The sequence below is a fragment of the Chinchilla lanigera genome, unplaced genomic scaffold, assembly GCF_000276665.1.
Source record: "Chinchilla lanigera isolate Chin_1 unplaced genomic scaffold, ChiLan1.0 scaffold00235, whole genome shotgun sequence".
NCBI classification, from domain to species: Eukaryota; Metazoa; Chordata; class Mammalia; order Rodentia; family Chinchillidae; genus Chinchilla; species Chinchilla lanigera.
Genome location: NW_004955636.1, coordinates 11438 through 26728, shown reverse-complemented (window position 1 = coordinate 26728; position 15291 = coordinate 11438). Strand labels below are relative to the sequence as shown.

The 15291-nt window shown below is 37.1% G+C and overlaps 1 protein-coding gene across 1 annotated transcript; it reads right to left on the bottom strand.

Annotated features, from left to right (window-relative positions):
* Window positions 1–11733: 11733 nt before the first annotated feature.
* Window positions 11734–14962, bottom strand: LOC106147657 (nucleolin-like). Its single transcript, XM_013510169.1, has 3 exons — window positions 14323–14962; window positions 12775–13017; window positions 11734–11829 (listed from the first exon to the last, which is right to left on the bottom strand). The coding sequence occupies exons 1-2, from the start codon at window positions 14600–14602 to the stop codon at window positions 12806–12808; spliced, it is 492 nt and encodes a 163-aa protein (XP_013365623.1). The 5' UTR covers window positions 14603–14962; the 3' UTR covers window positions 11734–11829; window positions 12775–12805.
* Between the last annotated feature and the right edge of the window lie 329 nt (window positions 14963–15291).

The following is a 15291-nucleotide window of genomic DNA, read 5'->3' as shown; positions in this document are numbered from 1 at the left end:
CAAATTAATTATTAAGAGATTTAGAAGTTAATTATACTGATTTTCCAGGTATATATTGTATACATATACTGAAGGATCACACTGTATTCCAAAAACAAGTAAGATTACCATATGTTAAGTAAAATTTGTAAAAGTTTAAAAAGGCGGAAATGTATGACCTTGATTTCATCATTACACATTGTATGCATGCATCTTACAACACACTATACCTCATAAGTTTGTACAATTAGATAATGTTTTTTTTAAAGTTAGAAATAAAACCTTTTCATTGAATACATTAGGACATCAAGATGGCAAGGGGCACATTCTAATGAGTTTCCAGCTTCTTTTTAGCTTACTGGGTCTCTGGTCTGTGAAAAACGAAGTTATTAAACTGTTATACCCGGGCATGGTGACGCATGCCTGTAATTCCAGCACTCAGGAGGCTGAGGCTGGAGGATCATGGCAAGTCCGAGACAAGCCTGGGGTAAAAAGTGAGCTCAAGGCCAGTCTGAACTGCATAGCAAGACCCTGTCTGAAAAAGACAGAAATAAATAAATAAATTGCTACAGAAACTGTTCTATAGGCCATTTCATACTGCATGCAACTGTGGAGGGAAAGCAAATATGATACTGGTATCTCAGACCTGAGAGATATCAGAGAAGCAAAATGAACTAAGGAAGACTGTGCTGATCTTAAGGGCCCACATAGTGTGCATGATCCAGCTGGTGACTGGTAGCTTCCATAAAGCTATTTAAATAGAAGGGAAGAGGTCGAGAGTAACAGAAACCATGCATACAATATGTGAGAAACAAGTCAGACTTGTGTGAGGGAGGGTGGATAAAATCTAGCATATCTGGGACAGAATTGCATATTTACATTTTAAAGTTGCTCAAGAACTAGCTCTACAGTCAAGCAATATAAAAAGAGGCCCTTTCAAAACCAAAGTGATGTTCCTGTGCTTAGAAAATACAGTGTGACAGGAAGTAAGAAAGGTGAAGTGTAACACAATAGCATGTAAATGGAACCACCTATAACTTTTATAACATTTGCCAGAGTCATTTGCCAGGGTTCAGGGCAAGAGATCATTTGGAATCCCATATATACAAATACACAAATACGCAAATGTTTGCCCCCTGCAAAAGTTTTAAATTAACTTAAGGACTATTAAATAAAATACATTTTTTTATCATGACAAATACAGCTTCCTAACAACCGGAAAGACTTGTTTTGAATTTAGAATGCTACATGCATTATAATTTTTTGTGTTAAGTTTTCTGAGAAATTAAAAAACATGCATTTGACAATAGCAAGTACAAATGAAAAATGGTTGGCTGATTTTTACGACTACATATTAGGATACCTGATGTCTTCAGGGCCTACCTGTCCTGAGTGCAGGATATTGCTCTTCTATTGCTGCATAACAAAGAAGCACACAAAATAAATTCATATGTGTGTGTATGTGCATGTGTTTGCATATAGATAAAGGCTTGTAAAATATCACACAACATTTGTCATGTTTTTTGTATTAGTTAAAAAGAAACAAAAAGAATCCACAGTACAAGACAAGGTTATACAGGAATGTACATGCCAGAAGGGTTGAGATTACTGAAGGCCAATTTTGAGTCTGTCTACGGTAGTCAAACATTTCAAAGCACTTTTCCAGTGATGGGATGAAATCTGCCTCTATATCTCATGTCCTTGGTTCACGTCTGAGCCTTTAGGATTGATTGTGCCCCTCATCTGTACATGCTGAGCTTCATGACTCCCTAGAAGAGCATTCGTGTGCATGTGTGGGTACTGCAGCACATGTGTTCCCTATTCACTGCATACTGACACCACTTCTTGGTTACCTCTTAGTACTGAGAATATGTGTATTAGCAGGGCATTCAAACCTTGAAAGCAGACACACTGAAAAGGGGCCTGCGGGCCTCTTGAGGCCTGGAGCTGGAGGTCACCTGGGCAATAAATGCAGGACTTCAAAAACTGGGATGTATGTGAGGGCAAGGATATGGAATCAGAACATGCAAAGGGCTTTGTCAACATCCACTATACTCTGGCGATTTTCAGAGAGGTAAGTCTTAAACAGGGCAGATATGAGCCTCTAAAGTGTACACTCATGTTAAACATCATCTAGGCTGCGTCTCAGCAGTAATATATTTAACAAGTGGTTCAACACTGATGCTAAGATAGGCAAACTCCAAGGTCACACAAAAGTCCCTGTCTTCTGGTGTTGATACTTTAAAGCAGTGGTGATGAACCTATAGCACACATACCATGGCAGGTTGCCTGTATCATTAAAAGTACTAAAAGAGTTGCTATCACTGCCTTAGGGTTATACTCTCCTTAGCTGAAGAAAGTTGACCTGGGTGATCAATAAGGTATTTAATAAACAGTAAAATGTGACACAGAGGCTTGGTCATAACCAACATCGAGGGTTCTGTCTTACTTTCTTTAGAATTATTTACTCTTAAAGACCCAACTGTTATACTGATAATATGAATGTGTCCCCTCCAAAATATATGCTGAAACTTCTATTCCTTTGCAGTTAAAGTTGATATTTTTTAGGAATTGATTAAGTTATAAGAAGGCTACATTTATGAATACATTAGTAACCTCTAACAAGGTTAGAGGGACCTCGTTTAGGCCTTTGTTGCTCTCATACATGAAGACAGGGAAGACACTATGAGGAACAGTAGTTCAGAAGAAACCAAATCTTCCAGTAACTTTAGCTTGGACTTTTCAGCTTCCAGAAAGTTGAGAAATAAATATGTATAAATTAATAAATTTATTACTACCTGTCTCAGGTATTTTGTTATAGCAACACAAATGAACTAAGCCATATATCACAAGAATACTTTAGCAGCCAAAATAGAACAGTGTAGTAAGGAACAATTACCTCCTGTCACAGCCAGTGAATAATATGCTAATGCCTCCTATCTGTGGCCATGTGAGTGAAAGCAAAACTTTTGGATAGCATCAAAACTTTAAATAAGTGTAACAGCAAGAGACTTAACTGGATCCTTCTACATGATCATGCTGATAGAACAACCCAGTTAAGCTATTGTTGAATTCATGATGCATACAGAATGTGAGGTGTTGTTTACAGCTTAAAGACATGCCATTTTGGAGGTTATTAATTATGCAACAAAATTACAAATCAGATATTGAGTAGAAAGACTAGTATGTTTCCCTAGGAAAATTCTAGATTATAGAATGAATTTGAAACCAAGCAGAAGAAAGAAAATGGGAAGAGATGGCGAAAGAACTAGTGAACATCAAATATGCTTGAAACTGACTTCATCAGAAACTTGATGTTTAATGTGGAAGTAGCCTGGGACAGCATAAGTAGAAATGAGAGAAATGTTATTGGAAGCTGGAGGAAAAGGATGCTTGATGATTCAGTACAACATTAAGCACTATTTCTATTACTTTCTGCTACTTCTATTCCTTGCTAGCGCCTGCACCCAATGCAAATCTAGGGTCTGATTTCCCTTTTTAACTACCAGTGTGAGCAGGGACATATCTTGACTTGGTCATTCTCACAGCTTGGGTAAACCAGAGGGACTTTGAGGAAAAATGAGACCTCAAATTATAGATATGAGAAGAAAACCAGAGAAAAAAATCTCCTATGTGTGTGTGTGTGTGTTCTTTCCTCTTTCTTCTTTACTAATTTATAGGAGTTTGGAGAATTTTCCTTTGTCTCTTTCCTACCATTTTTCTTCCTCTTTTCCTTACTTCTTTTTTCTTATTCCTAATCTGCATCTGAATGTTCATCCTTTTAATTTTTTCTCTTTTTATTTGCCATATAATTTTTCCCTTTTCCTTGTATTCTATTTCGCATAACTTTTTTCTATTACCTTTATCTAATTTTTTAAATATCCAATGAACAAAAAAATAGAAATATGAGAAAACAAGACAAAAAAAATTCTCTCCTAAAATACCCAGCTTCCTCAAAGTCAACCCAGTAGGCATCAAGTGGGAATATAGCATAAGCTACACACACAAATTACTTAAAAGGTTAACAAAGGAGGTTAGAAAACAGACCACAGAGGTGCTCAGAATGATCGTAGCAGATATAATTAAACAGATAATGGAAGGAATAACAAAAATGATCTAGAGCTTTAAGAAAACACTAATTATACACTAGCTGAGTAAAACAAAATAACACAAAGCTTGAATGATGAGTTTAGTTAAGAATTAGAGTTTATGAAACTATAGTTCAATGAGAAATCCAGGAGATTAAAAATTATATACAAGAATGGACACCAGAAATGAGCAATGTGCTGTCAAATTGTTAGAACTAGAAAACAATGATGCCTTCAAGCAAAACTACGCATCAACAAGTTCATAGCAAAAAGACAATAAGAAAAATGATTCAATACCTGCTAAATGTCAAGAAGACCAATCTAAGAATAATTAAAATAAGTGAAAAATCAAAAGACAGCACAAATAGCAAGGGCAGAAAACTTCCCAAAGACAACTAAAGAAAGTAACATACAGATAAGTGAGACATGCACAACCCCGTGCATACACAACCAAAAGAGAAGCACCCTATGCCACAGCACAATGAAAGTACCACAATTCTATGACAGGGACAAAAATCTTAAATGCAGTTAGAGAAGAACAATTAATTACATACAAAGGCAAACCCATCAAAATTACAGCAGACTTATCAGTGCAAACTTTAAAGGCCACGAGGTCTTGAAGTGCTTAAAGAACTAAAGGATATCAACTTCCAATTCTAATTTCTATATCTTGCAAAACTTTCCTTCAAAACTGCTGGAGAAATAAGGTATGCCCATGAAAAGGAGCACTTGAAAAGTTTCAAAATCACTATCTTAGTTACTGAGTCTCATTGCTGAGACAAAATATCACAAACCCACAAGTTAAGGGAAGAAAGGTTTATTGTGGCTCACAGTGTGTAGAGATTTCCATTCATAGTTGGCTGGTCCCAAGGTAGGTTGACAATGGCGAGGGACATCATAGAAGTGAAATAGTTTATGGTGAGCAGAAGGCAGGAAGGCAACTAAGCAGTGAAGTAGCAAAGAAACAAGCAGCACGTGGCAAGTCACAAGGAGCCACCCTCTTTCTGCAGAAAGTAACAAAGCAGATGATTGAGACTGTAGCAAAAAACAAATCAGAAATAATTCCCTAGATGCCTACAGAGATGGTCATCATAATGAAAGAGATGGTTAGTGACTCTACTGCAGATATGCATTAAAAAATAGAAGAGCTTAGGAGCATGATGGAAACCCTGAATGCCCAACATAGGAAAGAAATGGAATCCATGAAACAGATTAAAACAGATATCAAGGAGAATAAAAATTACACTGAAAGTCATACACAATATGATTACAGAATATCAGATATAGAGGACAGGATTGTGGTTAGTGACATCCTCTCCAGGCTCCCTACCCATAGGGCGGGTAGCACACACAGCCAAGGAGGGGCACACCATGAATCAATTCCAGCAACATCTCCTGGATCCCAACATCACACACCTAAATATAGCCAGCTCCAAAAAGCCCCACCTATGAGTGCATGAAGAGTTAGGGGAACATCTAGGTACAAGCCATAACAAGCACAAATCCATCATCACAAAAATAATGAAGAACATCTTAGAAAGGGAAAATGAAGCAAGTGATGTCAATAATTCCAATAGAATGAATAAACTGGGCTGAAAGACACTAAACACAAGGGGCAAAATAAGGCAATCAGCAACAAGAAAATAATACAGCAAAAAAGTAAGCCAATACCTTTCAGTAATAATTGTTAATGTGAGTGGTCTCAATTCCCCAGTCATAAGACACAGTTAGCAAAATGCATCAATAAACAAAACTCAAGAATGTGTGCCACATAAAAAATACATTTAAGTGAAAAAGGAACTGACAGATTACAAACTAAAGGCTGGGAAACAAATATTCCATTGAAAGTAAATGCAGAAAATGATATGATCACCTGGACAAATTTAAGACAAAGTGAATTTCAAATCAAAGGCAATTAAAAGTGACAAAGTATATATATACATATATATATACTTCCTATATATGTAAAAGTATATATAAATTTATATATATTCTCTCTCCCTCTCTTGTTTTATATATATATATATGTAATATACATAATATGTATATCTTCTTCAACATTTTAACAAAAAGATTGAACAATTATATAAATATATGTAACAAATATCAGCATGCCCAAGTTCATGACACATATACTAATGGACATGAATAATCAGAGAAGTACCAGTACAATTGCAATGAGGACCTCAATATCACACTACCACAAACATAGATAAATGAGGCAAAAAAGAATCAACAAAGAAATATCACAGTTGAACCAAACCAATAGTCTTAATGAAAATCTACAAAAAGTTCCAACCAAAAATGACAGACATTCTTCTCAAAAGCACATGAGAATTTTTCCAAAACAGATCACATACTAGCCCACACAACATGCTTCAGTAAATGCAAAAGAACCAAAATCACACCATGCATAATATCAGATAATAGTGTGATGAAACCAGAAATCAATGACAAAAGAAACCACAGAAACTATGCAAATAAGAAATTTAAACAACACTCCTTGAATAATCAATGTATCACATAAAATATTAATTAGACAGTTTGTACAGTGATATTATAATTCCAGTACAACATACCTAAACCTAAGAGATGCAATGAAAGCAACCCTATCAGGGAAGGTTATAGCACTCAATGAGCACATTGGAAAAACAGAGAGCACTCAGAATCATCTGTTGATGGTCCTTAATGTCCTAGAAAAACAAGAACAATCTAAATCATCATATCAGAAGGGAAACTAATGAAATTGAGACTAAAACTGCAAAGAATCAAAGAATCAGAGTGGTTTCTTTGAAAGAATAAAAAAAAAAACACACACAAACTTCAAACTTCTAGCAACTCTTTCCAAAACAGGAATGAAGATAACCCAATCCATGCAAACAGAAATTAAAAAGGCAGAATCATAAGGGATTTTACCAAAACCCAAAATCAGTAGTAGCTACTTTGATAACATGTACTCTATTAAAATGGAAAGTTCAGAGGGAAAAGATAGTTCCCTAGATACATTTTAACTGACCAAGTGGAGCTAAGAACATTTAAAAATCCTGAATAATCTACAACTGCTGAACAATTTTGAAATAGTAATAAAAGGAGAAAAACCATTTTTTCTCATGAGAAAAACACAGGTTCTTAAAGATTCACTGCCAAATTCTAGAGAAGATATAACATCCCTACTCCTCAGAGTGTATAATAAAAAAAAGGAAGCAGTACTCAGGAAGTTATTCCTAGAAGGAAGCATTACCCTAATTCCAAAATCAGAAAAAGACTCAAATAGGAGAAAGAGAGAGACAGAGACAGAGACAGAGACAGAGAACTATATAACAATCTCAAAAGATCACACATCATGACCAAGGAGGAGTCATTCCAGGAATGCAGGTCTGTTTCAATATACGCAAATCAATAAACCTAATACACCATATAAACAGGAGCAAAGAGAAAAATCACATCTTCATATCAAAAGATGAAAAACATGTCTTTAACAAAATACAATATCCATTCATGAAAAAAACCCTGAACAAAATGGGTATAGAAAGTCTTTATCTCAATCTAATAAAAGCCATGTGTGACAAACCAATGACCAATATCATATTAAATTGAGAGAAGTTAAAACCTTTCCCTCTAAAATCAGGAACAAGACAAGGAAGAAGTTACATTATCATTATTTGCAGATAACTTGATCCTTTACATGGAAGGTCCCCAAAACTCCACCAAAAGACTCTTAGAATGAATAATCAAACTCAGTAATACACTGAGATACAAAGTCAACACTCAAACATCAATACCATTCTTATACAACAATCTCACAAGGAGAGAAATTGGGGAATAAGTACCTTGCAGAATAGCATCAAGAAAAATGAAATACTTAGGATTCAACCTCACCAAGGAAGTGAAGGACTGCTATAATTAAAAGCACAATACTTCAAAAACAGAAGATCAAAGAGGATATCAAAAAATGGAAAGATATCCATGTTCCTATATATACAGAAGCAATATAGTAAAAATAACCACATTTCCATAACTATTATAAAGACATAATGCAAGTCCTATAAAAATACCAAAAGTATTCCTCACAGGGCTAGGAAAACAATCCCAAAATTCTGATGAATCAGAACAGGCCCAGAACGGCAATGGTTACTGTGGACAATTAGGGCAAGGCAGGAAGCACTATAACTCCAACCTTCAAGTTCAACTACAAAGCTACAGTTTTAAAAAAAAACAACATGTTACTGGGAGGAAAAAAACCAGACTTTTGGATCAATGGATGCAAAGAAAAGATGCAGAAATAACTCCAGGCATACTTACCTACCTCAACTTTGACAAAGGGGTCAAAAACTTTTGTGGGATGAAAGACTCTTTAAAAATGGTACTGCAAAAACTGACTATCCAGATGCTGAAGATTAAACCTACACCTATATCTCATCACACACTAAACTAAAATCAAAATATATCAAAGACTAAGTATGCAAACAGAAACACTTATTCTACTGGAAGACAAAATAGGTAAAAAACTTGAAAGCACATAGATAACACTTTCTGTGCAGAACCCCACCTGCAAAAGAAGTAATACCAAGAATAATCAAATGGGATCACATTAAATTAAGAAGCTTCTGCACAGCAAGGTAAACCACCAACAGGCTGAAGAGATCAATTACAGAATGAGAAAAAAATTACCAGCTACTCTTAACAGGGATTAATGTCAAGAATACATAAAGCAGGGAAAAAATAGATCCCCAAATTTAACAACCCACTCAAAAATGGGTATATGAAGAGAATAGGCACATCTCAGATAAAGAAGCACAAATGGCCAATATGTAGAAAAAATATTCAACATCTCCGTCCATTTAACCAATGCAAAATTGAAACAACTGGGCTGGGGATTTAGTTCAGTGGCACAGCAACTTCCTGGCAAGTGCAAGGTCGTGAGTTTGATTGCTGGTACCGGAAAAAAAAATTGAAACAACACTGAGATTTCATCTCATTCAACAAACAACGCCTACCTTCAAGAGACAAAATAACAAGCATTCAATAGGCTGCAATGAAAATAGAACTCTTCTTTGTTGGTCAAAGCATGAACTGCTACAACCACTGTGGAAATCAGTAGGGATATTCCTCAGAAAACTAAAAATAGAAATTCCATTTGACCCAGCTATTCCTCTTCTAGGTATCTTCTTGAAGGAATTCAAGACATATTACAGTGATACAGCCATACCAATGTTTCTAGAAGCACAATTCATAATAACTGGATCTTGGAAACACCATATATGGCCATCAACACATGAATGAATAATGAAAATATGGTACTTCCCAGTCATAGTGCTGCATGCCTGTAATCCCAACACTCGGGAAGCTGAGGTAGGATCATGGGGAGGTGAAGGCCAGACTGTGCTGCACAGTGAGTTCAAGGCCAGCTTGAACATAAAATGAGACTGTGTCTCAAAAGCAATATATGGTATTTATACATAATGGAGTACTACTCTGCCACAAAGAATAAACGTGAGTTATTTGTAGGAAAACGGTTTTACCTAAAGTCCATAATGTTAAGTGAAGGAAATCAGACACACAAGCTTAAATATTGCATGGTTTCTCTTTTGAGAAAGTCAGTATATAAATAAAGTGCAAAATGAAAGATAGAGGGAAGTAGTGAAATGGATTTTTGGCATATGGTAAAGGAACCAAGAGATGGAGGGCAGAGGGGCCAGGTAAGTGAGATGAAAAAAGGGAAGGGAAATTTAAAGTGCTGTGCTTATGCACTAAGTCATTCTAAGGAATGTGATCATTATGTACAAAACATTATACAGAGGACTGATAAGACAGATGATTGATAGATAGTAGATGGATAAGATAGATAAATGATAGATAGATATACAGAGAGATAGAGAGAGAGAGAGGAGGAGGAGAAAGAGAGAGTCTGAGAGATGAAGGGAGGCAGAAGCAGGAGAGAAGGTTTAAAAGAATTATGAAGCATCATGTACATGCACCAACTTCCCATGATAGCAATCATTATACACTACAAAGACATACCCATGAAACTATGAGTTTACAAAGAGTTTAGTCACACTGTGTACCTAATTAAATTCTTTCACTTTCCATACTTTGCCACTGACCTAAATAAAGTGTTTATATATTTCATATATATCTTCCTGCATATGTATAAATATATATTATATAGTATAAATATATATCACATGTCTGCAAATATACATATGTAATCCATTATAAAGAGATTATGTCATGCATTTCTTAACTTCATGTGCATAGTACCAAAATATTTGGATCCTTACATCACTGGCTACACTGTTATACTCTACACATCCATAACCTGATCTTAGCTTATGCTTATGGATTGTGTCCCAAAAAGATATGTTGCAGCAATACCAGCCAGAATGACTGATTAAGACTCTATTTTGAAATAGGGACTGTGAATACAATCAAACTGAGGTATACTAGAGTACAGTGGGCACTTAATCTCGCTGATGATGTCCTTCAATAAATAAAAGAGAGACACGTTGTGGGAACTGGATATGGCAGCTATGCGAAATGAACATATTCTTCCTGAGTTGTTTCAGAAGGCTATAAATCATCTCTTCCACATTCAAGACCTGCCTGTCTTGTTCAGTTTAACTTTAACAACACTTTGCTAAATAGTTTTGTTGCATTTATTTGGTTACTGTGGCAAAATATGCCTGATAGCCCAACTTAAATCAGGACAAATGTAATTTGGCTCATGGTATCAGATGCTTCAGTACATGATAGGGTTGCGATTGCTTTGGGCCTGTGGTGAGACAGTGCATCATGGCATGGGCATGTGGTCATGGAAGCTCCTTACCTCAGGGAAGCCAGGAAGCAATGAGAAAGCAGAAGGTACCAGGTTCCTCATAGCCTCGGAGTTGCACACAGTCAGTGACCCAACAACATTTCACAAGACCTGACGTCCTAAAGCTTTCGCTACCCACCAGCACATTCTCACGAAAGGGATGAGGCCTTCAATACATGGATGTTTGGACCTTCGATACATGGACCTTTGGACCTTCAATGCATGGATCTTCATTCAGGGCCAAAACGTAGCACATACCAAGTCAGTCAAGTAAGAATAATAAGGTTATAGGTGAAGTTAAGTGTGTCTCTCCATTGTTCTTAAATGTGATTTTCTATGCTTTCTCTGTACAGAAGCACACAGAGAACTTGCAAAACACTCAGTGCTACTCTGCCTTAAGAATCTGATTCAGCTGGTCTGGGGTGAAGACCTAAAAATCATTCCAAACAAGTTTGAAGCTTCTGTTAGTGCTAGTGATTCACAGTAGCACATTCGTACCACCTGATCTTCTGGAAAACCAGGTCATTTAGAAATTTTTTTCCCAATGAAATGTAGTAGGGCCTAGACTTCCAACTCTTTCATTACACGAACTGTTCATAATTTTATATTTTAAATTATTTTGGACTATAATAAAATAATTTAAAACATACTGGCCAAATACAGAAAGGAAACGCATTTTGGGCCCAAACAGAAGAGACACAAAATGAGCTCTGAGTCAGTGTTATTCACATATAAAAATCTACAAGTTATATGGTTCAAAGTGGATTTTATTTTAAATGAACAAACTCACTCCAACATATCTTTAAGAAGACAATGTAAAGCCAGATGTCAGATGTGTCTGATGGACTTTGAAACAAAATTAGAATTCTGGGCCACTGAAAACTACACAACTCATGAAGAACAAATTCATTATTTCTTTCTGCATCCATTTCATTCTTTGCTTTCCAACTGTAGGATAAAACAAGAGACAATTAATATTTCTACATCATTCACATACACTAATGACTTTCAGAATCTGAGTCAATCCTATGTACATCTGCATCCCAGGAAGGAAAACAAAAACAAAAACAAAAAAGCCTTTCTTCTTCTAATACACACCCTTTGATATCAGGGTTCTCAAGAATTTAATGGTTTCAATAAGGGGGTGAAGTCAATCTTGCTGCTTTCTTCGTGGCCACTATGAATGGCTCGATTTTCTTTTCTTTGAGAAACTACTCAGTGTTTTAAATAAATCTTTCTGCCCATGCTTTTTCTTACCTAAACTGTACATATTCCCTTAACCTCCCAGGTCTTCTGTGCTCACAAATGTAAAATAAGAATGAAATTATCAGATCTGCACAGATAAGGTCATTCAGAATGTAAGGGACAAGTAGAGGTGTATACAGTACCTGCTAATTCAATAATAAACAATAATCTCACTGTTTCTTTTTGTGTCAGTGCTCTATGGAATCTAAACTGAGCTAATATTTCTGGATTAATAATGGAGTGTCCCACTTGAACTCCTTAATGTTTCCCTACTCTGTCAACTGTCAGCCTTCTCAAAGGCACTCTTTTTATAACAGACTACATTTGTGTGTCATGTGATGAAGACCCACTGAGCACAAGGCCCAGTTTCTTTAGATGCTGCTTCTGATGACCTTTCTCCACTGGTTTCCACTACAAAGACTGTTAAATTTCCTCTTTGTTGTAATCTTGCAGCTACAGGATAAAGAATATATTGGTTACCTCCCCTTTGTCTAATATATAAATACATTGTAAACATCAAACTGTTTTTTAAAGTAAAGTTTAGTCATTTTTTATTTATTTTACAGGAGAAATTTGAAAATGTAAAGTTATTAGTACTAGGAGAATGTAAGGAATGGTTAATTAATACTAACGGGTGTAAACCAATACCTCAATTCCTAAGAAAGGCTTCCCTCTGTCACTACAGGTATTTTTTTTCTCCTGGTTCTTCAGTTTTTTCCTCTTCCTCTTCTTCTTCCTCCTCACTTTGGTCTGCTTCATATTCAGAGTCATAATAACATAGCAATGCTTCCTTAGCAAGTAAAGATAGAGACTTTGGTGCTGTGATGTCATTGGTAAAATACCCCAATGTATGCTCAGTTTCAGCACGCAGTATCCTACACTCTGAAAAACATGTAGGGTAAATTCATGTAAGAAAGAAAGAAACACTAGAGATGCACAATCGATCCCTATAATGGTTAGAGCAATGTTTCTTTCTGACATAGGGTAATCTGAGCAATGTAATTGAGGATAGCTATATGAAATGTAACAAGCACTGCTGATTCGCATTATTTTGTCTTGACACTCTGTATCATTTTGTATATTCTTGCTTTGATGTGTTTATGTTTGTGATACTGGTATGCTGCTACTGTTCTATTCTTTTGTTTGTTTCTCATTGACTACTCTCTTTAAATTAAAAAAAAAAACAAACAGAAACAAAGAATACTGAGTCCCATTCCTACTTGCTGATAAAATCCATTCATGGTTCTCATATTTCCTCTACTGAGTGATTACAGTGAATTATCCCCTCTTTTTCACATCTTGTGCTACTGATTATTTTTGACTCAAGGGGCAAAAAGAGATCAGAATCATCTGAGTCTGATCTGATCACATATGCTAGGTTTTTTTGGTCAGAACTTCCTTGAAAAAGAATTTGGTTTACATAAAGAAAAGTCTAGTTTTTTGGTTCCGCAAGCCCTCGAAATATAAATTTTACACTTTTCAATTAATCTAGTACAGGTGCATCACTTTCTGGTCCATCCTACTAACTTTTACATTTTTAAATCTGACAACCAAAAGCTAGGAATGCATTTGTATACCCTTGGCTCTGAGATTCTCCTTTCATTTCCTGCCATGCATCTTCCTGAACATCTGCTGCACACTGTCATTCCCTTTCTGTCTATTCATACACTACACTGAGAATCTTGCATCTCTCATTAAACACAAAGTGGTACAACGCAACATTCTTCTTCACACAACTGTAACATATGTAGATAATGGCTTCTTTTGTGCACAGTGGGCTATAAGATTTTTGACAGCACTGACTCAGTCACTGCTTAAGATCAGACAAGCTCTGAGTTTGTTAGGTGGGGCCCAGCCTCCCCGGACGTGAGGCATGAACTGGCACCTCGCACCCTTGTACCATGATTTCCAGTGCCAATTCTTCTGTCTTCCCGGATGCTTCCCTCTCTGCAGGGTCCTCTGCCACCCACCTCAGGGCTCCTCCGCAGAGTCTTTATCCTCCTGCCCTCTCCTCCCACTGCCTACTTCCTACTTCCACTGCACAGGTTCCCCACCGAGCTCCTTAGGTTTCCCAGGGTGGTGCCTTCCTACCACCGAGCCAGGCCAGGATAAGGTCATTTTACTATGCACGGCGCACGAGGGACAGGCCTAGAGCACAGAACCGGGACAACAAAAGCCGGAATAGCTCCCTGGTACCTGCTGCTTCTGACTCCTCACTTTCCTCTTCATCCTCGTCTTCCTCCGAATCTATATCGCAGCCCGTGGGGAAGGTGGTTTGGGCCTCCTCTTGGACCTCCTCTTTCTCAAGGTATCGGATAATCCCACGAAAAGCAATAAGGCCCATGACTCCCACCATCACAAGTGACCACACCACAGGCACCAGGACATCAAAGATGGCTTTGAGGTCCAGGTTTGCATGTTCATCAGCTCCACCTTGTCCTCCTTGGGCCGGGTCTCGCTCATCAGCAGCAGACATGACGGGAAGTATGCGCAGCCAGGACCTCGACAGCCGGAGTGGGGCTGAGGCCGGAGCTTCTAGAACGGTGAAACAACTGCCTTTCTGACGCTGCTTGCCGCGGGGAATGCTGGGAGCACTGGGGACCCGGAAGTCAGCAGTTGCCCTGCAAAGCTGAGAGCTTTTGAGTGGAGATCTGACCTCAGCAAGGACAAACCCACTGCGGCTGTGCCCTCAGCCTCTGGGGATGGAGAAAGGCAGGAAAGGTTTCCATTTGCTGGTGGTGGACAAGGTGAGAAATGTTTGGATGTGCTGTTAATGGACCAAGTTGAAAGGTTTAGATATGCTGGTGATGACAGAGAAGGCTGGAAGAGTCAACAAAAGGTTAACTCCACAAACCTTCCTGGAGTGCTTTGAGCTCTTGTGCTGGGAAGTGAACTTTATTCTTTTAATGCAAAGTTCCTTGAGTTTATTTATGGAAGCTTTGTACTGTATCTAATGTTATTTAAATTATTTTTCATTCTTTTTATTTGTTTGATCAATCTTGCCTTCTTTCCTCAGGTAATCTGAGCAACTACTTTGAAGATAACAATATGCAGTATAACAATCATTGTTAATTCCTATGGTCTTGTTTTCAAACTCTGTGGCATTTTTATTGTTCTTGTGTTGTTTCATTTTTTTCTTTGTTGTTATTTTATTATTGCTTTTTT